Source organism: Desmodus rotundus, chromosome 5 (assembly GCF_022682495.2).
Source record: "Desmodus rotundus isolate HL8 chromosome 5, HLdesRot8A.1, whole genome shotgun sequence".
In the NCBI taxonomy this organism is placed as follows: Eukaryota; Metazoa; Chordata; class Mammalia; order Chiroptera; family Phyllostomidae; genus Desmodus; species Desmodus rotundus.
The window spans coordinates 14,059,735-14,080,152 of record NC_071391.1 but is presented as its reverse complement, the minus strand read 5'-3'; the positions used below and the strand labels follow the sequence as shown (position 1 = coordinate 14,080,152).

The window sequence follows — 20,418 nt, the reverse complement described above, 5'->3', positions numbered from 1 at the left end:
ACTAAGTCACTAAGGCAAGGCCACATCACTTGGGGAGCCAGGCTGTGACAGGTGTGGAGTCACACCACCCGACTCCAAACCTGTCTGCTCTGGTAGCCCACTGCGGCCACCCTCTCACCTTTCTCAGTCTTCTTCCGCTACCCTTCTTTCCGGTCCGCCTTCTTTGTCTGCCACGGGCGACTGACTGGGCCCTGGGGACGAGGGCCCTGCAAACAGTTACCTGATACCTGGGCGCTAGGCCCTCGCCCCCCGACTGGCAGAACCCGCAAGGACGCGGGGTTTGGGGGAGGCTTTGCGGGAGGGGCGGGGGACAGAGGAGTCAGTGTGGAATTTAGGGTGGGACTGGGCCAAGCCAGAGTCCGCGAGGGCCGGGACTTCAGCACCTCGGAGAGCGCCCGCGGGCGGGCGGGCGGGCGGGCGGGGCTAGCGGGCCCAGGGGCGGGGCGGGGCGGGGCGGGGAACCGGAGACCCCAGCCTTGGCCCGGGGACGCGCGGTGGCGCTCGCGCAGGTCCAGAAAACCGTGTGCAGTCGGGAGCCTCGCCCTGCCCTGCGCAGGTGCGCCCGCCGCGCAGGTCCAGCCCGCGGCGGCCTCTTGCCGCGCCCCCTCCTCCGTCCCTTCCGCCACCTCCGCCGCCTCCGCCGCCGCCTCCGTACCGCGCTCCGCCCGGATGGCCAGGGCTGTGCCGGAGAATGGCGGAGCGAGAGAGCGGCGGCCTGGGCGGGGGGGCCGCGTCCCCGCCTGCCGCCTCCCCGTTCCTGGGGCTCCACATCGCGTCGCCTCCCAATTTCAGGTGAGAATCCCCGGCCTCCACGCCCCGCCCTTCAGCCCAGACTGCTCTGCCCCGGCTCACCTCACCCCACCCGCTCCGCCCCCAGAACACAAACACCAGACCTCCGGAAGGAGAGGGCGGCCTGGAGATGGGGTCTCTTCCCTGGACGGAGCCCCAGAATCCCCCGCAGCCGCAAGTCCAGACTGATAGCAGCGGCATATCCGTGGTGCAGCCAGCTCCTCCGCCATTCCCTGTCCTAGGCTAGGAGATTCTGAGCTGAAATTGGAGGATGGACGCAGGGGCTGCCTTCTCCGCGGCTTTACGGCCTGGGATCTGGAATGAGATCCCAGAGGATGCAGGCAGGCTCGCCTGTGCCCAGTCTGAAAGCTCCCGTAAAGATGTGAGCAGGCTGGATGTCCCGCGGGTCCCAGTTTCTTAGGGCAACGGACAACCTTGGTGCAGGAAGGAGGGAGTCGTGGGCCCCTCCCCCAGCCCTGCCCGGCCAGAGGTGCCTCACTTCCAGGCCTGGCGTGCCAGGACCCTCTGTGGATTTGGACAAGCCCTGACCTTGTCAGGTGTGTGCAGGTGCAGAAGGCTCAGTCTCGGCCCAGGCATCCTAGGCCCAGCTGTGGGAGGGGGCGTCTGGATTGGATGGTCCAGGAATAGCCAGGAACTCTGGGGAAGGGGGAGTCCCTGCTGCAATGAGCACCCAGGACCCTGATCTGCCCTCCCCTTCAGCCTTCTCCCTGCCCCTCTCTGGTGTTGGGCAGTTGAGAGGTGGATTTCAGAGAAGTGGACAGTGGGTGTCATGGGGGAAGAGTTGATGTGCCTTCTCCATAATTCTGGCCCCATTTGGAGAGGAGGGAGAGGAGGTGTCACTGCTCCAGAGTCTAAGAGAAAAAGGCCTAGACATACCCCATTGTTTCTCCTTCTAATGAGCTGGCTCCTTCCCCTCTCATGGGGCCCCCCAGCCAAGCCCCAGCTGAGCTCTGGCACCAGCCCCTCCTTTGACCAAGGGGTTGCTGGCTCCCTGGCGCTCAGGTGGTCAGGGACCCCTGTGGATTTCTAATGGCATCATCAGGACTAGAAACCTTCCTGAGTCCCTGAGCTGAGCTGATCTGGGAAGACCAGTGGGAGGGGACCAGATGGAAGAGGCCAAGCCTGAAGGCCCCAGGGCTGGGGCCTTTGTGATGAGTGCCTCAGAGGAGCCAGTCTGAGTCCTGACACCGACTCCACGTGGCAGACACACGCTGCTTTGGGGCAAACGCTGCCTTCCTGCCTGGAGGCCCCTCTGCAGGGGAAGAACAATGGGCTTAGAGGGACCTGGGTTCAAATCCTACTCCACCACTTTCCAGCTGCAAGACCTGGGCAGGTTTTTGTCCTCTCTGAGCCTCATCTGGTAGGTGAGCTAATTAATATGGATTCCTTAATGTGTATCACCTCGGTCCTTAACAAGTGTCAGCCCTCCCTCTGTGCTAGCAGGCATTTAGATAGCTTCTTACTTCCTGAAGCCTGTTCCCAGTGTTGGCTCCTTTAGCCCTCGTAAGCACCCAGGGCGTGGGGGTCCGTCTGCCCATTTCATACATGAGGAGGCTGAGCCTCAGGGAGGCAGGGAGGCTGGCCCAAGGACCTCAAGGGAGTCAGAACCTGAGGCTGAACTGGAACCCAGGTCTGTGTGTTCACTTCGCTCCACATCCAGGCCCCGTCTCTGACCCGGAGGACGGCTTTGCCTCCCCTCAGCTGCCTCCTGACCCCTCGGTGATAGTGCTGTCCTATCCTCCCTCCCCCTGGGGGCAGGTTATCATGGATGATTTAGTGAGAGGTGCTGACGAGGTGGGTGCCAGGCAGGAGTGTGTCCAGTCCTCGGCCAGCCGGGCAAGAGTGGCAGTACAGAAAGGTCGGGGCGTGGGCCGGCCCTCCAGGACACCACGGTCCGGCTGTGGAGACAAGGCTGGCTTGTGGGAATAATCACAGCAGTGCCTCCACCCCACATAGCCTGCCCCGTGGGCTCCAGCAGCCCCCACTGCCCTTTCCCTTGTCCAGCCTCTTGGGTCCCTTTGCCTAACTCAGTTTAACCCTGTATGGTTACTGCTCCATAGTGGATCTTTGGAGAGGTCATGGATCCACCCGGCTGGGGTTTGAGTCCTTGCTTAGCCTTCTCAGCTGTGTACCCTGAGACTGGGCACTGAACGGCCGGAGCCTCTGTTTCTTCTCTGTGATGCCAGCTTTGGTTTCCGCGCAGGGCGGTCCTCAGACTTGGATGAGACAACACGTGTTGAGTCTTTCAAGGACTGTGGAGAGCTGCCTCTGTGCGGGGCTATTGTGGCTGTTGCTGGTGTTATTGGTGTATGTGCCCGTGCACCCCCAGCACCGCCATCAACTTCCAGAGGCACACGGAGTCAGTGCCTGAACTTGGGTTTGCCCAGCGCCCCGCAGAGAGTAGGCGCTCAGTAATGCCTTACCGGTTTATACGTTAGTTAAGGATGACTTTGAGTGCGTCCCTGCTGGAGGACAGAAAATAACAGTGCGCGTTGTCAGACAGTAGCAGCGGTGAGAGCGGGCACCATGAGGCGCCCACTTTGCCTGGCACCATTCCGAGCACTTGCTGTGCAAGGGCGTTCCCCCCAGAACCGTAAACGCAGAGCGTTACCATCGTCCCCGCTTTATAGCTGAAGAACCTGAGGTGTACAGAGGCGAGGTGAGTGGCAGAACTGGGGTTCGAACCCTGGCCTTCTGATTGGAGGCCACCCTGACACGAGGGTGCCCCGGAACACTGGAGGGGAGTTGATGGAGGGATTCAGCCTGCTGTGGCCCTGGAAGGGTGGGGAGTGTGTGTTTGTTGGTAGTTGGTTTAAATAAATATGTGGGGTTTTTTTAAAAAGATTTTATTTATTTATTTTCAGAGAGAGGGGAAGGGAGGGAGAAAGAGAGAGAGAGAAACATCAGTGTGTGTTGTGTTTACCTCTTACGCGCCCCCTACTGGGGACCTGGCCGGCAACCCAGGCATGTTCTCTTGACTGGGAATCGAACTTGTGACCCTTTGGTTCGAAGGCTGGTGCTCAATCCACTGAGCCACACCAGCCAGAGCTTTTTTTTTTTTCCTATATATAGAAATTCTCCAACCAGTTACCCGTAGGTGCCTCTGGACATGGTGTACACGGGGAGGGACTTGCACTTACTGGGTGCACTGATGTATTATTTGACTTCTCGTGTTTATAGCAGATATAGGTTACTTCTGTAACGTACAAAGTAACTTTTAAAATTTAATGTGAAAGTGATACATGTTCATTACAGGCATATCTCGTATTATTGCGCTTTGCAGAAAGCTCTTTTTTTTTGCAAATTGAAGGTAAGACCCTCCAGCAGCAAAAGGATTATGACCCACTGAAGGCTGGAAAGGATGGTTAGCATTTTTTAGCAATAAAGTATTTTTAAATTCAGTTATGTACATTGGTTTTTTTTAGACATAATGCTATCGCACACTCAATAGACTACAGCGTGGTGTAAGCGTAATTTTATGTGCACTAGGAAACCAAACAAATCGTGCTTCACTGCGGCACTCACTTCTCTGCGGTGGTCCGGACCCGGGCCTCCACATCTCCGCGGTGAGCCTGTATGAGGAAAACTCCGTAAGAGAATCTAGAAACTGGTGCAGTGGGTACTTGGAGCTGAGTGGGCGGGAGGAGGGAGAGGGACAGTGGGACATTTTGGGGGGGGCGGGCAGAGGGTACTCAGGAAGTAAAGTGAACAGCCTGCCCTGGGGTTGTGGATGAGACACCAGAAATCAGCTCATCCAAATCAACCTGCTCCCCTCCTACCCCGGAGCAAACACCAGCTGAGTGGCTTCCCTGAGAATGCACAGCAAGTTAGTGACAGCACTGGGGCAGAATCCTGGCCTCCTCACTGCTTGGACGATGGTGTTTTTAGCCCCCCCCCCCCCCCCATCACATTGCCTTAGCGATGAGAGAGAGGCCACCCAGAGGTTCAGGGACCTCCTTACTCATCTCAAGGGGACACACTGGCTGGTCCTTCCTTCACTCCACAGATATCTGCCCTTTGCCAGGCTCCCCCAAAGCGTCACTCCAGACACAGACATGGGCCTGGGCCATCATGCAGGCAGCGGGGGCAGATGGATAGACAAGGCCTTACTAGGCTGGTAGGTATGGATGACTAAGGTCAGGGGCCAGGGGGTCAGAGGGTTGGGAAAGGGTCCTCTCAGCTCAGGCCTGGTGGGTGTCAGCATCACCCAAAAGAAGGAATGATGAAGAGGGGCAGCATGGGAGAAGGGCCCAAGATGAGAGAGAGCGGGGAACGCAGAATTCAAAGGCCATGTCGGAACCCTGGCCTGTCCACTGACAAGCGGTGGGAACAGCAAGGGTTGAGGCAGGGAGCAACCGCATCGATCGATGTCTTGGGAGGGTCACCCAGGCTGCTACGTAGAGAGCAGACGCGGAGGCAGGGAGACCACTGGCCCTTGTGCAGGTGAGGGAGGATGGGAGAGGAGGTGAGGAAGATGTAGAGGGTGGAGCGGTGGCAAGGGATCTGGGGTAAGGAGTAGAGAGACAGGAGTCCAGGAGGACTCCAGGCCCCTTGGGGTGTGGTGCCCAATGGGAGTGGTTTGGAGAGCAGGGAGGTGAAATTATTGGACCTGCTGGATTTGAGGTTGGTGGTCACTGGGGGCCAAACTGGAGGGTGCAAGTAGGCAGTCAGTTTTGGGTCTGGGTCTCTGGAGGATGGGGCTGGGCAAACACCCTGGGAGTCTCAACTTACAGGGGGAGAGAGAGAGAGCGCCAGAGCCACTGATGCCTCAGAGAACACGGCCACCCAGGGAGGCAGGCCACCCAGGGAGGCAGCTGAGTGAAGGGAAGGGCCTCAACTGACCAGCATGTTTAGGTGGGAGGAGGAGGGAGGAAAGCTGTTGCTGCTGGAGGAGCTGCCCCACCCCCAGCCCCCAGAGCTGGGCAGCACCCCAGTCCAGGTCCCACCGACCTTCAGTGCTTCAGTGCGGGGAGAGTGTTGGCTGGCCTCACACAGCCCACACGGGGCCGAGGCAGGATTTCCACCCTGGTTCTTTGATGTCAGAGCCTTAAAGTTGTTCTCTGGATTGCTGGGACCTGGCCAGTGACAGCTTAGGGCCCCAGCGGATTCCACAAATTGGGTCACTGCACCATCCCCACCAGGGGTTCTTACGAATTCTGCAGTGCCAACTCTGGTATTCATTCAAAAAGTCTCCAGGAGCATCGGCTGCGGGCCTTGCCTCCTTCTGGCCCTAGAGATACACGTGGTGCTGCCACGCAGCTCCCAGTGCCTCAGTCAGCCAGGACTTCCTTTACCTGGCATTTTTATTCAGTGCCTGCGGTGTGCAGGTTCTTGGGCTCTGTGCGCAGATGAGAGCAGGGGCGGGGGTCGGTGCCAGGATGAGTGGGACGCCCTCAGGAAACACAGAGGAAAGACCCCCCAACCGTGTTCACACTAGCGTTTCTTCCTGTGCGTGGTCCATGACGTGAAACCATGTGGTCACATCAGGCCTTTTGCTCACTGTCTCAGCTGCCGTTTTCCACGTTAGTGCGCAGACTTCACAGCGCTCATCCGGAGGGCCGCGTGATGGCCGTGCACTGGGTGGCCGCGGTTAACCAGCCCCAGGTGCGGGGCTCTTTGGTTGTTTTCAGTGGTTTGCTGGTGTGAGGAATCCAGTCCTGTGAACAAGGCTTCCCACCTCTGGGATTGCCTTCTCAGGGTAGTTTCCCAAAAGTCAAATCCCCAGGTCCCAGAGAGCATGCTTTGTGTGGCACCAAGGAGTTTAAACGGCTCACACCCGCCTGTAACCACCAGTAGGGGGTGTCCCTTGGATTTTGTTCCTTGGGTTGGGTTCAGTTTTCCCCTGGAGATGACCCCTGTGGGGACACAGTCAGGAAAGGGAGTCCAAACCAGAGGAATGAACCCAGCCTGACTTGTGTCCACCCAGGGTTGGGGGCTGGGCAAGTGGAAAGGAGGTTCTGAGGATGCAGCTGGGCCCGGCTCACCCGACGCATGCCTTCAGCCAGCCCCGCCTTCCCAGAGGCCTGCACACCCTACCCCAGACTCTGATGTAGGCGGGCACACGGGAAGTTGAGTTGGAAGAAGAATGGACTTGGACATTTCCAAGGGGCAAATCTAGAAAGACCTGGGGACCTCAGCAGTCCACCCGTTCAGCAGGAGGTATTGAGCACCTGTTAGGCCCCACCCAGGGTTCCTCCAGAGAGACAGGAGCCCACGCTGTGGATCAGCCACCTCTAAGGGGAGCCCACCAGGGTTCATAAGGCCCAAAGGTAAAATTACTGTGACCTGGTGTCCCCAGCCAGGGGGGCCGAGAGGGCCGGTAGCAGGGTTGTCTGGCCTGGTGAGGGCAGTCAGAGAACACTTTGCTGAGCGAGCCAGTGGGGTAGGGGCCAGAGAGTGGGGAGGTAGAGACTGGGGCGAGTGGGGGGAGGAGGAGGCCCTGCTGAGCCTTCGGGTCACAGGTAGAATTTGGGCCCCTTTCCCTGAGGGCCAGGGGAAGCTATTAAAGGATTCTGAGCTGGCGAGGGGTGACTGGACCAGATGTGCCTTTCAAATGTTGGTTCTGGTTCCCCTGTGGGGAATGAATGGCCTATGGGGAGCCAGAGGGAAATGGGGAACATGCCCAGAGGTGAGCGGCCACTCCACGGGTGTCCTGAGAACCACCCAGAAGGCAGAGAGAGGCTGGACCCCTTGGACCACTCATGCTCTCTGTCGAGAGAGGGGCCCGTGGGGCACCGTGGCCAGAACCCAGGTTCACTCAGCTGTCATCCTTACCTCACTCCGGGAGAGCCAGGCACAGGAAGACCAAAACAGGGGCCTCTGGACAACCTAATGCCTGGCTCAGATTTGGCCTTGCTCGGCTAGGCCCTCAGCACGTTACCGCCTCACCCTCACTTTGCCTGCAGCTCCCCTCAGCCTACTGCTGGGCTGAAGCAGCAAGTTAGAAAGGGCAAGGGCTGCTGTGGGTGGAAGGAGGGTAACGGGGCAGTGTGACTGCAGACAAGGCCACAAAACAACATCCAGACACAAAAGGCCTTTTGTCCACATAGGGCAGCTCAGCTCAGAGAGGGTGTGGAACGCAGCGAGGGGCCGGCCGGGCCAGGAGGAAGGACCGGGCCCTGGACTAGGGGGTGAGCAGGTCAATGCATGAAGAGGGGGCCTTGGATGCGAAGATAGACTCCAAAAGTCAGGGCAGTCTCGAGAGACCACACTCAGGACACAGCCACCAGATGGTAGTGTGGATGAGACCTCGGGAACGTCCCACCCGAATGGGCCACGGGGCTGATCAATGGTCGTGGCCACCCAGACGGGAAGCGTTGATGTCCCCAGATCTAGAGGCCAGGGAAGGAGACCTGCAGAGGGTCCTGTGAGTCAGCTCCAGGCCACCTCCTGGTGCTCAGGGGTCAGGGGAAGGTGGATGGTGGGATGGGGAGGAAACGTCCTTCCTTCCCTTCCTCTCCTCCCTCCTCCCCTCCCTGCCCATAGCTGCCTTCCATGAGCCTGGAGGAGCCAAGGGCCTGTTTAGCTTTCCTTCCACAAAGGGTCTTCTGGGTAAGTGAAGTAAGCCAGTCACAGAAAAACAAATGCCGTAGTATCTCAGTCATGGAATCCAACGAACAAAATGAACCGGAACAAAATAGAAACAGAGGCGTGGCAGGTGGAGCAGACTGACAGCTGCTGGGGGCGGGGACTGGGTGAAAGAAGGGGCAGGGTTTAGTGAAAGCACCTGTACTAACACTGTGCTGGCCTGAGGGCAGCGGGGGCTCCAGCTGGGTGGGGGATGGGGGTGGGGACACCTAATAGTGTCAGCAATACAAATAAAGAAAAACGGGTCTTGTGCATGACCGGGTGCCTGGAGAAGCAGGAGAACAGGGCAGGGGATGGGTGGAGTAGGGATGGGCGGCGGAGGGGTGGCTTGCAAAGGGGCTCCATCCCCTGATCCTTGGTCAAGGCCTCCCAGCACTCTGCAGTTCACAGACACTCCGCTCTGTGAGGTGGGGGCCAGGTGTGGGTGTCCTCCATTTAAGGTGGAGAACCCACGACCTCCGACACCCTCTGTCTGAGATGTAGTGTTTCATGTGGAAAAGGAGCAAGTAACCCCTGCCGAGGCTGTGCTGAGGACTCAGGGAGCTACTGGAGTCGGGACTTGCTCTCAGGCCTCTGGCCTCCAGGCCTGATGTGGTGACCGTTGCACCACCCTGCCTCGTTTTTGAGAAAGAAAGGAAAGAAAGAAAAGGAGCTGGGGTCAAGTGCAGCATTTTGAGCCCCCGCACAGTGCCCTTTCCCTGACTGCTCAGGGGACCGCAGCCCCCTCATCTGTAAAGGGTGAAACAGCAGACCCTGTGCCCCCAGACCTGCCTCCCAGGAGGTGGGAACGTCAGCAATACTGAGGGGGTGCAGTTGGGAAGCACCCTGCCGCTGTCGCTGACAAACATCTAGCAGGCTCGTGCTGAGCACCTAGTATGTGCGAGACGCCTCGCCAGCTCTGCCCCCCCACCTCCAGGCGCAGGGGGTGCAGTCCAGACCACTGCTGGGAGGGAGGGGACCTGTGCCCACCACCAGCTGGGTACTGGGTGGGGGTGTCTGATGGAGCCCCGGTCCTGTTTGCTCCACCACACCGCCTTGCGCCCGCGCAGATGACGACCTACCACAGGCAGGAGGATGGCAGGGACCAGTGATGTGGCCAGGAGGGCTGTAGGGCACTGGCACAGGGCGCGGGGAAGGGGGCTTTCTGAGGAGCAGGCTTAACTGAGCCTTCTCCCAGCAAACACAGGTGAGAGCCTGCCACGGGCTCCACCCAAGCACTGGGTTAGACCCTGGGGAGGCAGGAACCAGAGACACCGGGCAGCTGGAGACCCCAGATGGCCAGCCAAGCAGTTGGCTGCCCGTAGGGACCCCTGAGCAGGGGGCAGAGGGGTGGCGTTTCAGGCAGCTTTGCCTGACAGTGGTCGGTGGGGCAGAGCGGTGCAGGAGACTGGGGCAGGCAGGCCGGCCGGGAGGGCTGCAGAGGCAGGAGCTGGGCCGGGGCTGGGCGGCGAGGGAGGGCAGATGTGGATGTGCACTGGGGTCGCCAGCAGAGCAGGGAGCACCTGAAGGCACCTCTGGATCAGATGCCCAGTGGTCCTGTGGCCGGGACCTAGGGGCGCCTTCTCCGTGATGGCCTGGCCAGCCAGTGTGTGTTCATCGTTCACTTAGTGCCAGCCACTCAGTTCTTGTCCCGGGGCCAGAGATGCTACACTGTGCTGGCCAGACGGAGCAGGAGCAGGGCTGCTCTGGCTGCTGGGCTGGGCTGTCCTCCCCAGTCCACCCCGCTTCCACACCACACCTTCCCCACCCTCAGGCTCCAGGTCTGAAAGGGCCCGAAAGGGCACGCTGCCTATCTGGCCCCCTTGCCCTGGTGAGATCCGTCTGTCATTCCCTCCAGGGCCCTTCCAGCTTCTGCCTGTCACAGGTAGCTCAGTGTCTTCCAGGCCACCCAGACCTGCGACAGGGGTCCAGGTGCTCTTGCCTGGCTGTGGGGCCTCCTGTGCCCACAGACACTTCCTGGGTGCTGAAGGATGGAGCCCTAGGAAGGGGCCAAGGTTCTGTCCTGCACCAGGTGGGCAATGGAGGCAGCCCAGACCCGCCCCGCAACCCCGACTGTGCACGGCCTGGACCCAAAGAAGCCTCCCTGACGAGGTGTGGGGCTGAGCGGGTAGCTGTGGGCCATCCTTTCATGGAGAATTCCAGAGCTTCCACCCCCACCCCCATCTGGTCATCAGGCACCCTGAGTGTGGCACTGGCCCTTTAAAGTAGATCAAGGGCTGGCTTTGGGGGAAAAGAGCCCAGATTTCTGCTATCTGCTTACAAGCCTGGGCTAGGGAGGGGGGGCCACCCCAGCCCCCAACAGGGGCATTGGAAGGGCAGGTGGAGCTGGTAGCATCGATTGCAGTAACCTGATCCCACCGGGGAGGTGGCAGTGACAGCGGCATCAGCACAACGGGCCAGGGGAGGAGGCAGCCTGCAGCTGAGGGCTGGGCCGAGAAGGGCTGGGGCTGGGGCCCGGGTCGGCAGGCAGCCGCTGCCTCATTTCCCAGCCCATGTATTTTTAATGAGCTCCCCAGGCTCCTGCAGCAGGCAGGACGCAGAAAGGCAGGCCCAGGCAGCGGAGGCCTGTGGCCCCGGCCCGGCCCTGAGCCCTGGCCCCCCCACCCTTGTGGGCATGAGCGGGCGGCCCTGGGGCCCCGAAGCCCCCCGGCCGGGCAGGGCTCTCCATGCAGCTGGTCCTGAAGATGGATTCAAGCCCAGACAATGACAGCTGGTTGGAGGATCAGTGGGAGCGCTGGTAGGGGTGCGGGGGCTGGTGGGGAAGGGGGAAGCTTGGGGGGCCAGCTCCATGGAGCTCCTGGTCTCTGAGTCTGACTGAGGTAGGAGCAGAGGGCATGGGCCTGCCAGGCTCCCCTGGGGGCTGGGCCGCCACCTCTCCTGGGTGACCTTGGACTGTGGGTCTCTCTTGCTCTAAGCCTCAATCTCTTGGTCTCATATGGGAAAAGGCTCAGGATTGTCCCAGCTTCCCCCACAGAATTCTCCCAAATGTCCCATGCACACCAAACCAGGTGCAGCCTAGGGCTGGGGTGGGCAAGCACCACAGTGGGGCCAGGGCACGGGGCTGGCCTGCCGGGAGAGGGCTCCTATACAGCCAGGTAGCACTCTGGTGCTGAGGTGCTCTGGTCTGCCTCCTGAGTTCCTGGCACCTCCAGCGCCCATCCAGGGCTTTCCTGGGCTCCATCTGTGCAGCCTCCTGTCCAGGGTCCATATTGGGCAGGGCGACTCTGTAGCTGGAAAGATGAGACCAAGAACACAGAATGGGGGCCTGGTCTGTACTGGAATGGGCTGAAACTACCCGCACTGACCCCAGGTTTCCCCTCACTGCTCTGTGGCTCAAGCAGCTAGGGGCTTCCTGGGCTGGGGGGACGAGCACACCTCTGAGGCTGGGGAGCAGCCTCTCAGCGCTCTGGGTTTATTGCTGCAGGGATTGGACAGGGAGCCCCCCGATCCAGGCGTCCCGTGGAGTCTCTCCTCATTCTCCATGGGCGAGCTGGCCTTGGCACCTGCCTTGACCCTGGGAGGCCTTTCTTTGGCAGAGCTGAGGCTCTGAGCAGCTGGGCCTTCCAGGCACTGCCTCTTGTTTGGCAACAGGAAGGACAACAGGGATGAGCAGGAGTGACGGAGAGACTCCCCTTCCACTGCCACCCCAGGAGGACTGCCTTTTGGCATGAGCCCAAAACTCTTTCCCTGCTTGTTGGTTACCCCTTGCATCGGCACAGGCAGACTCCAAGTCCCGTCCTCTGGGGCCTGTGATCTGCCTTTGAGGGGCTGCCTCTTGGAAGATGTATTAGGGAGACACCAATGGGCTGAGCAGTCCCCCTGTGTTGTAACTGCAGCTTCCTGTCTCCACCAGGCTCACCCATGACATCAGCCTGGAGGAGTTTGAGGATGAAGACCTCTCAGAGATCACCGATGAGTGTGGCATCAGCCTGCAGTGCAAAGACACCCTGTCCTTACGGGTAAGGGTGGGCTCCCAGAGCCCGAGTGGGTGGCAGGATGGGTAGGGACAGGGTTGAGGGCACCCTCCCAATCCACACAGGAGCGTTCAGGGTCTGTACAGCACGCTCCTTCAATGAAGTAGTGGGCAGGAAACGCCCAGTACAGCGCTTGGCACATCTTGGGCCTCAATCAATTTCTTTTCTTTTTTTTTTTTTTTTTTTTTGCCATGAGTTAAGGCAGGAGGCAGCTCCTTCAACCGCCCACAGGAAGGGAGAGGGCAGGCGGTCTTGAGGTCCTGGACAGTAGCAGTTAGGGCATTAGCAAAGGGAAGGCTCAGGACTACCCTGAGTCCTTTGGGGAGTGGCCTTGGCAGAGAGCCTGAGGCAGAGCAGGGTGGAGTCTGGTGGCATCTGCAGTGCCCTGGGGCAGGAGCACAGAGTGGAGGCACTCCCTCTGCTGCCATGCACCAAGCCACGCCACTGGGCCTCACAGACCCTCCCTGGCCCGCAGGCCTAAAGACCCCTTTGGAGGGTTAACCCAGCATTGCTGCTGCTTTGGACCCCATGGCTTTGCCATAGGACAGATGGCGTTCTCTTGTCCTGAAAGTTCTGAATCCTGCCAGGAGGTCCTCAGCATCTGGGGAGCATGGGTCAGAGAGAGGTCACCTGTGTCTTTTCAGAAGAGTAAAGAAGAGTCAGGAAATGGAAGCCAAAGCATGGGGCTAGGTTGCAGAGCCCAGAGCTTCTCTCGACCCTCAGGAGGGTGGCTGGCCAAAGTAGACATGGTGTGAGGAGGGGGGTTAGCAAAGGAGTGAGCTGGGGTGCACACCACCTGTCTCTGTGTTGTGATCTCCTATTGCCCCCAGATATGCTGTGAGCTCTGCCAGGCAAGATGCAGCCAAGGACCAGTTGAGGGGAGGATAACCCTCCAGCTCCTTGTACCCCAACCCTCCACCCTCTGGCCAGGCTAGGCAGGGATGGAAACAGGACTTGGGGAATGATCCAGGGCCCTGACATAGCTTCTCTAAGGTCATACACACCTGTTCTTCTTCCCCTACTGTCCTCTCCCTCAGCAAGCACAGGCAGAGCCTTGAAGAGGGTGGTCCTGCCACCTGCTAGGCCCCTGAGGCCCTGGGGTGTTATATCCTTGCGGGGCCTTAGGCAAGCTCCAGGGGGCTGTCACACACTCGCCAGTGAGTCCCCACCTCTGCTAACTTGCAAGGGAGCTTGGGGGTCAGGAGATCTCCCCAAGGTGCCAGGGAGGCAGTGGCAGGCTAGAACTAGAGCAGGGCTCAGAACTCTCAAGGTTAGGCTGGCCAGGTTTGAGGGGCCAAGGCCTGTAGACAGGAGAGTGGGGGATGCCACTGCCTATGCAAGTGCCCCACTTGCCCCTCTTCTTCAGCATCCCTCTTCCAGCCCGAGCTCAGGTCCTCCTGCCCGCGCTGCTGCCCACCTGCAATCCCTCGCCTGCACTGCCTGTTTTCCCAACTTCCCTCACTGCCCTTTTCAAATACCAACCCCACCCCATCCCCTGTGGGGCGCGAACACCTTGGCGACCCTCCGTCCCCATGGCAACAGCAGTGACCTCACTCTGGGCTCTACTTACAACCCCGGTGAGGTCACCGGCCGTTGCCAAGGAAACGGGAGGTGCACAGAGTCAGAAAGCCGAGGACCGTAAGGATGGGAGAGGTGTGGACTGTTCAAGCCGTTGCCAAGGGAACGGGAGGGTGCAGAGTCAGGAAGCGGGGAACCGTGAGGAGGGAAGAAGTGTGGACTGCCCGAGGCGCTGACTGGAGTGGTGAGGGCAGCCTTGCCTATTCTCACGGGGGACAGCCCCTGTCCGGCTTATCTCTCCCCCCCTCTTTGCGGCTGCGGAATGGATTCGCCTGGGCTGGGGGCGTTGCGCTGCGGCCTTGGTCCCGCCCCGGCCTCGGCACGGCCCCGCCCCCTGACTCCCTGGCGTCCGCGCCCCGCAGCCCCCGCGTGCCGGGCTCCTGGCTGGGGGCGGTGGCTGCGCTGGGAGTCGGCTGCAGGCTGAGATGCTGCAGATGGACCTAATCGACGCGGCGGGGGACACTCCCGGCGCTGAGGACGACGAGGAGGAGGACGAGGAGGAGCGGGCGGCGCGGCGTCCGGGAGCGGGACCGCCAGAGGCCGAGGCTCGTCAGGAGCCTGCGCTCCACGGCCAGGGCCTGGGCGGCGGGGACACGTACAGGCCCAAGCGGCCCACCACGCTTAACCTCTTCCCGCAGGTGCCGCGGTCTCAGGTAAGGCACGAGCGGTGTGAGGCGGGGCTGAAGGGGTGGCGCCCTGGGTCTGGGCCCGGGAGGTGACAGCGCAGGATGCTGTGGGCGAACTTGCGGGTCTGGCGCGGAGAGAAGTCGCCGGCCTGCGGAGACCGCCCGCCCGAGGCTTCCCAAGGCGAAGGTCCCTGGGGAGGTGGTCTGGGAGGCGGGTAGGATCGGTCGTAAGGGGAGGGGCCCAGAGGGACAGTGGAGGGATCTGCGCAAAGAGAGAAGTGGGGCGTTGAGAGAACAAGGCTTTTAGAGGTTGCAAGGGTTTGGAGCTTGGGACCCTCCAGCTGTGGCAGGGTTTCCTTTTTAGGGTATAGGGCTCCTGGTAAGGTGAACAACAAGCCCGGCCTGGAGAAAGGGCTTCATCTGAAGGGGTCGGTGTGGTGGGAGGCCTGGGAAATTGTGAAAAGTTGGGGATGGGGAGCTCAGCGGCAGCAGCCGATTTGTAATGTGGGCAGCTGGGAATTTCCAGAAGGCAGGCAAGAGAAATGGGAGGTGGAGCTGCTTGGCTGAGTTGGGGGCCTGGGGCCCCCTCGCTGGGTGGCTGGATGCCAAGGAGGGTTGAATAGGGTGGGGGAGACTGGCTGTGGCCCTTTGTCTTCCAAACCCAGTCAGGAGAGGTGCAGAGGGGCCCAGGGAGGCGGGGCTGTTGGTGGAGGGTGCAAGGGCCGCAGGGAAGGGATTAGTTCCTTTCCCAGGATCCTCAGGGGTAGATTTTGGCAGCCAAATTCATGAATGTGAGGGCCCCTGAGGGTGTTCCCAGGGAAGGGGGCCCAAGCTGTGTGTAGGGAGCCTTGTATGCAGGCACTGTGGAGAGGGTCCCAGGGGGCTGAGGATGTGGCAGGGGCAGTCCAGGGGGTCCAGCAAGAAGGGCCTCTGACAACTACATCTGTCATTCCTCAGTCATGTACTCCCTGGGCGTGACAGAATGGTCTATGGATTCATCATTTGGATGATTCATCCCAGTCCCCAGGCCAGCTGCTGGGAGACCCTTCCTGTGCTTTTTCTAGTTTTGCAGACTGTCCCTGCCCCTTCCCTGAAGCTTCCTGAGCTTCAGGGGACTTGGGCTAGAAGGGATAGTCTTCATGTCACCCTCAGCGCCTGGGTCTGGGGGTCCGGTTCCATCCCCAGATGGCCCCTGCTTCTCTCCCCACCTCCTTCCCCTCACACCACGACACACACTGGCCATCGCCACCTTTGTGGTAGCTGATGGGACCACATGTCCCTAAGGCTTGGCCAGCTTCCCTGAGCCAGGAGGAAGGGATGGCTAGAGCCAGGAGGCCTGGCTGGGAGGGCTGGGACCTGCCACCCTTCCTGCCTGCTGCAGAGGGGGTCCCGGGTGAGGCCCTGGACAAGAGCTGGGGGTGGGGGTGCAGCAAATGTCCTAAGGACGGCCTGATGGGGGCAGGGCCAGGGCCTCCCTGTGCCGGGCACTGTTGACCACTTCTGTCACAAGGGCCTTTTGTTCTCTGCACAGGACACGCTGAACAATAATTCTCTGGGCAAGAAGCACAGTTGGCAGGACCGGGTGTCTCGATCATCCTCACCCCTAAAGACAGGTAAGTCAGCACCCTTTCCAGACTCCCACCCGCCCGGCCCCGGCCCTGGCCCCACTGCAGAGAGCAGCCCAGTAGCCTCCAGCTTGTGAGTAGGCCCACCTCAGGTGAGCTGCAGCAAGAGTGAGGGGGCTTCATATCCACCGCCATGGGCCTGTGGCTGAGTGGAGGGAGCAGTGGCCTGGGGAGCAGTGGTGGGGGACCTGCCTGCAGCGCTCACCTGCCCGCTCTCCAGGGGAGCAGACACCTGCACATGAACACATCTGCCTGAGCGATGAGCTGCCTCCGCAGAGCAGCCCTGCCCCCACCACGGACCGAGGCACCTCCACGGAGAGCCCTTGCCGCCGCAGCGCCGCCACCCAGATGGCACCTCCCAGCGGCCCTCAGGCTGCCCCACCTGGTGGTCGGGGCCACTCGCATCGAGACCGCATCCACTACCAGGCAGATGTGCGGCTAGAGGCCACCGAGGAGATCTACCTGACACCGGTGCAGAGGCCCCCAGACCCCGCGGAGCCCACCTCCGCCTTCTTGCCACCAGCCGAGAGCCGGATGTCGGTCAGCTCCGATCCGGACCCCGCCGCCTACTCCTCATCGGCAGGACGGCCTCACCCCTCCATCAGTGAGGAGGACGAGGGCTTCGACTGCTTGTCCTCCCCGGAGCGGGCTGGGCCGCCAGGTAGAGGATGGCAGGGGAGCCTGGGGGAGCCGCCACCGCCTCCTCGGGCCTCGCTGAGCTCGGACACCAGCGCTCTGTCCTATGACTCGGTCAAGTACACGCTGGTGGTGGATGAGCACGCACAGCTGGAGCTGGTGAGCCTTCGGCCATGCTTCGGAGACTACAGTGATGAGAGCGACTCTGCCACTGTCTATGACAACTGCGCCTCTGCCTCCTCGCCCTATGAGTCGGCCATTGGGGAAGAATATGAGGAGGCCCCCCGGCCGCGGCCCTCTGCCTGCCTCTCTGAGGACTCCACACCCGACGAACCTGACGTCCACTTCTCCAAAAAGTTCCTGAACGTCTTCATGAGTGGCCGCTCTCGCTCCTCCAGTGAGTCTGCAGCAGGAGCCGTGGGTCCTGGGTGGGAAGAGCTGATGCGAGGGTGTTCCTGGGAGGAGGCCTCAGACCCATCTGGTCCAAGACGTAAGGACTGAGAGCGCTCTCCCTGCTCTTCCATCCTCGACCGGAGCAGGGACCTCCCTCCTGCAGCTAGTCCCCTTTGCCCCTAGGTGCAGAGTCCTTTGGGCTCTTCTCCTGTGTCATCAACGGGGAGGAGCAGGAGCAGACCCACCGGGCCATATTCAGGTAAGAGCGCCAGAGCCAAGCCATCCAGGCAGCAGCGGGGGGACACCCTGCCCTGCCTCTGTCATCCCCACGTAGCCTAAACCCATCGCCACCACTGGCACGCGTCCTCCACTCAGCCCCAGGGGGACGGTGCCTACCCTCTCGGACTCAGAGTGAGGGGTGGAGGGGAAGGTTCAGTGTGCCGCGGCCTTTGCTGTGCTGCAGACGCACAGGGGTGAGTGCCTAAGCCAGCCAGGACCAGAGCCCGGAGGGGTGCCCAGCAGATACAATACCTGACCACCCACCAAACCCACATCCTTTCTCTCCTCCCGTGGAAGTGCCTGCTTCCCATCACCTCTCCCTGTTGTGTTAGTGGCTCTGGTCACCACCTCCGTCGGCCTGTGAGTTGCTCTGTGGCAGAGGCACACCTGACTGTCTTCGGTCTGCCCCAGGAGCTATCATTGACAGGCGCACCAAGAGACTTCCAAACGGTTATTGAATTAACATGCCGATGCTGGTGCGGCTCCCAGAGCAGGGCATGGGGTAGATGGATGACCCGGCTGGAGAGGCGCTAAGGTGAAGCCCTCACATGCCCTCTTGGGGACAGGTTTGTGCCTCGACATGAAGATGAACTCGAGCTGGAAGTGGACGACCCCCTGCTGGTGGAGCTGCAGGCCGAGGACTACTGGTACGAGGCCTACAACATGCGCACGGGGGCCCGGGGCATCTTTCCTGCCTACTACGCCATCGAGGTCACCAAGGAGCCTGAGCATATGGCAGGTAGTGTTCCTTTCCCGTTGCCCGGTGCCACCAGGCCCCGCATCTTCCCCGCTCCAGCTTGCTGCCAGGTGAAGCTGTGCTCCAGATCTCAGGCACCCAGGGAGGGGGCCCAGCTGAGGTGGCCTTGGGTCAGTTTCACGATTGATTACCAGGAGGCCCCACCAGGCTGGGGCATCCGTGAATGGTGGCACCCTCTGCTGGCTCTGCCTCTCATGTCATGCTTGCTTTCCAGCCCTGACCAAAAACAGCGACTGGGTGGACCAGTTTCGAGTGAAGTTCCTGGGCTCAGTCCAGGTTCCCTACCACAAAGGCAATGATGTCCTCTGTGCTGCTATGCAAAAGGTACCTGCTTCCCGCTCCCCTGCAGTGGGCGATGAGCCCCAGCCCGGTTCCCGGCCTCTCCCGGGAGAGGGCCACCCCGCACCTGAGTTTCCTGTCCCTTGCCCACAGATTGCCACCACCCGCCGGCTCACCGTGCACTTTAACCCGCCCTCCAGCTGCGTCCTGGAGATCAGCGTGAGGGGTGTGAAGATAGGGGTCAAGGCTGATGACTCCCAGGAGGCCCAGGTGAGCGCCCTGGGTGCTCCCACCTGATCCCCCTCCTCTGCCCCCTGCAGGCTGATGACCACCTGCCTCTCTTCCTCCCGTAGGGGAATAAATGTAGCCACTTTTTCCAGTTAAAAAACATCTCTTTCTGCGGATACCATCCGAAGAACAACAAGTAAGTGGGCTGGAGCAGAGATCGAGGTGTGGGCTGGGGGGCACAGCCATCCTGGCCGGGCAGGGGGCCATGCATGTGCCTGGAGGGGTCTGAGATCCATCCTGCCCCCAGAGAGACTGTGGTCCTCCCACAGGTACTTTGGGTTTATCACTAAGCACCCCGCCGACCACCGGTTTGCCTGCCACGTCTTTGTGTCCGAAGAATCCACCAAAGCCTTGGCGGAATCTGTGGGGTACGTATGCGTGGGTCCCACCAAGTGCCAGGCCCGCCCGCCAGCCCCAGCCCCAGGCCCTCAAGCACAGTCCTCATGCTCGGTGCCTGCACACTGCCTCCAGGTCCAATGCAGCGGGTGGGCGGTCTAGAGGAGCCGCTGCCGCACGTTTTAGTGTCAGCCCTTTCCTGAACTGCAGTCTCGCTCAGGAAACACACTTGGTAGAGGATGGGGCTGATCCGCTGTAGCTGGGGGACTGCAGCCCCAGCCAGGGACCCCGAGGCTCCAGTTTGAAAACTGGGATTAAGCTCCCGCTCCCACTCCCCCACCCCAGTCAGCATGTGTGTGTGCGCTTGCCCCTAGGAGAGCGTTCCAGCAGTTCTACAAGCAGTTTGTGGAGTACACCTGCCCCACAGAAGATATCTACCTGGAGTAGCAGCGCTGCCCTGCCCTCTGCATCCCCCGGGCCTTCAGGCCAGCGCCAGGACAGCTGGCTGCCGACAGAACGTGGCACTGCTTGAGGAAAGGCACCCGCCACCACCGGAGGACGGGGAAGTGGAGGCCTTTGGCCAGGGGTGGGAGGGTGGGGGTTGTGGGGAGAGGCAAATGCAGTTTATTGTAATATTAGATTCATCTATGGAGGACAGAGCGGGCTGCCTGGGAATTGTGGGCAGGGCGGGGCAGGCCGCTAGCAGGAAGGGTGCCCATTCCAGGAGCAGAGGGTTCTGTCCTATTCTGGGGCTCACTTCCCCTGCCAGGGCCTCTGGCTCCCTGGCCATTGGCTTCTGCCTTGATGAAGCCCATGCCACCTGAGAGTGCCCACTCTGCCCTCAGCTCCCAGCCAGCCCCGAGCAAAGGCCCTGAGCTCAGGCTGAGCCCAGCCACCTCCCAAGGACTTTCCAGTAAGGAAACGGCAGTAGGTGGCAGTGTGGTCCCTGTTCCCAGCTGTCACTCACGTGGCCTCTGGATGCTCCACCACCGACCTCACTGGCATGCTGGCCCCTGGCAGGTGCGGGCCCCTCAAGGAAGGAGAGCACGCACAGCGGGGCCTCACTCTGGCAAGAAAAGGGGGCTTCCCGACTGGCCTTAGCCAGCCCGGCCTCTCGGCTGCTTTGGCTGTAGCCCCATCTTGGTCCTGTCACCCTGGCCACAACTATTAAAGTGCCATTTCCTGTCTGGACTGCAGTGGTGTGTCTATGTGGCCCCTGCCCGCGGCCAGCTCATTTCCATCCCAGGAGA

At 60.9% G+C, this 20,418-nt stretch overlaps 1 protein-coding gene across 2 annotated transcripts; it reads left to right on the top strand.

Moving 5' to 3' along the window:
- Positions 1 to 502: 502 nt before the first annotated feature.
- Positions 503 to 20,357, top strand: MAPK8IP1 (mitogen-activated protein kinase 8 interacting protein 1). Of its 2 annotated transcripts, none has more exons than XM_053923786.2 (12): positions 503 to 792; positions 12,251 to 12,356; positions 14,312 to 14,602; positions 16,107 to 16,188; positions 16,421 to 17,233; positions 17,413 to 17,488; positions 18,075 to 18,247; positions 18,480 to 18,589; positions 18,698 to 18,814; positions 18,898 to 18,968; positions 19,102 to 19,200; positions 19,543 to 20,357. In XM_053923786.2, the coding sequence occupies exons 1-12, from the start codon at positions 692 to 694 to the stop codon at positions 19,613 to 19,615; spliced, it is 2,112 nt and encodes a 703-aa protein (XP_053779761.1). In that variant the 5' UTR covers positions 503 to 691; the 3' UTR covers positions 19,616 to 20,357. The 2 variants fall into 2 exon arrangements, with proteins under 2 accessions (XP_053779761.1, XP_053779762.1); XM_053923787.2 differs by lacking the exon at positions 503 to 792 and adding an exon at positions 10,853 to 11,134.
- The last annotated feature ends 61 nt before the right edge of the window (positions 20,358 to 20,418 follow it).

Bases quoted from the DNA above. Each gene is read 5' to 3' on its own strand.
- MAPK8IP1 (XM_053923786.2), top strand. From the start codon at position 692: ATGGCGGAGCGAGAGAGCGGCGGCCTGGGCGGGGGGGCCGCGTCCCCG. The intron at 18,969-19,101 runs GTAAGTGGGCTG...GTCCTCCCACAG, and splicing joins TACCATCCGAAGAACAACAA to GTACTTTGGGTTTATCACTA. The intron at 19,201-19,542 runs GTACGTATGCGT...GCTTGCCCCTAG, and splicing joins GCCTTGGCGGAATCTGTGGG to GAGAGCGTTCCAGCAGTTCT.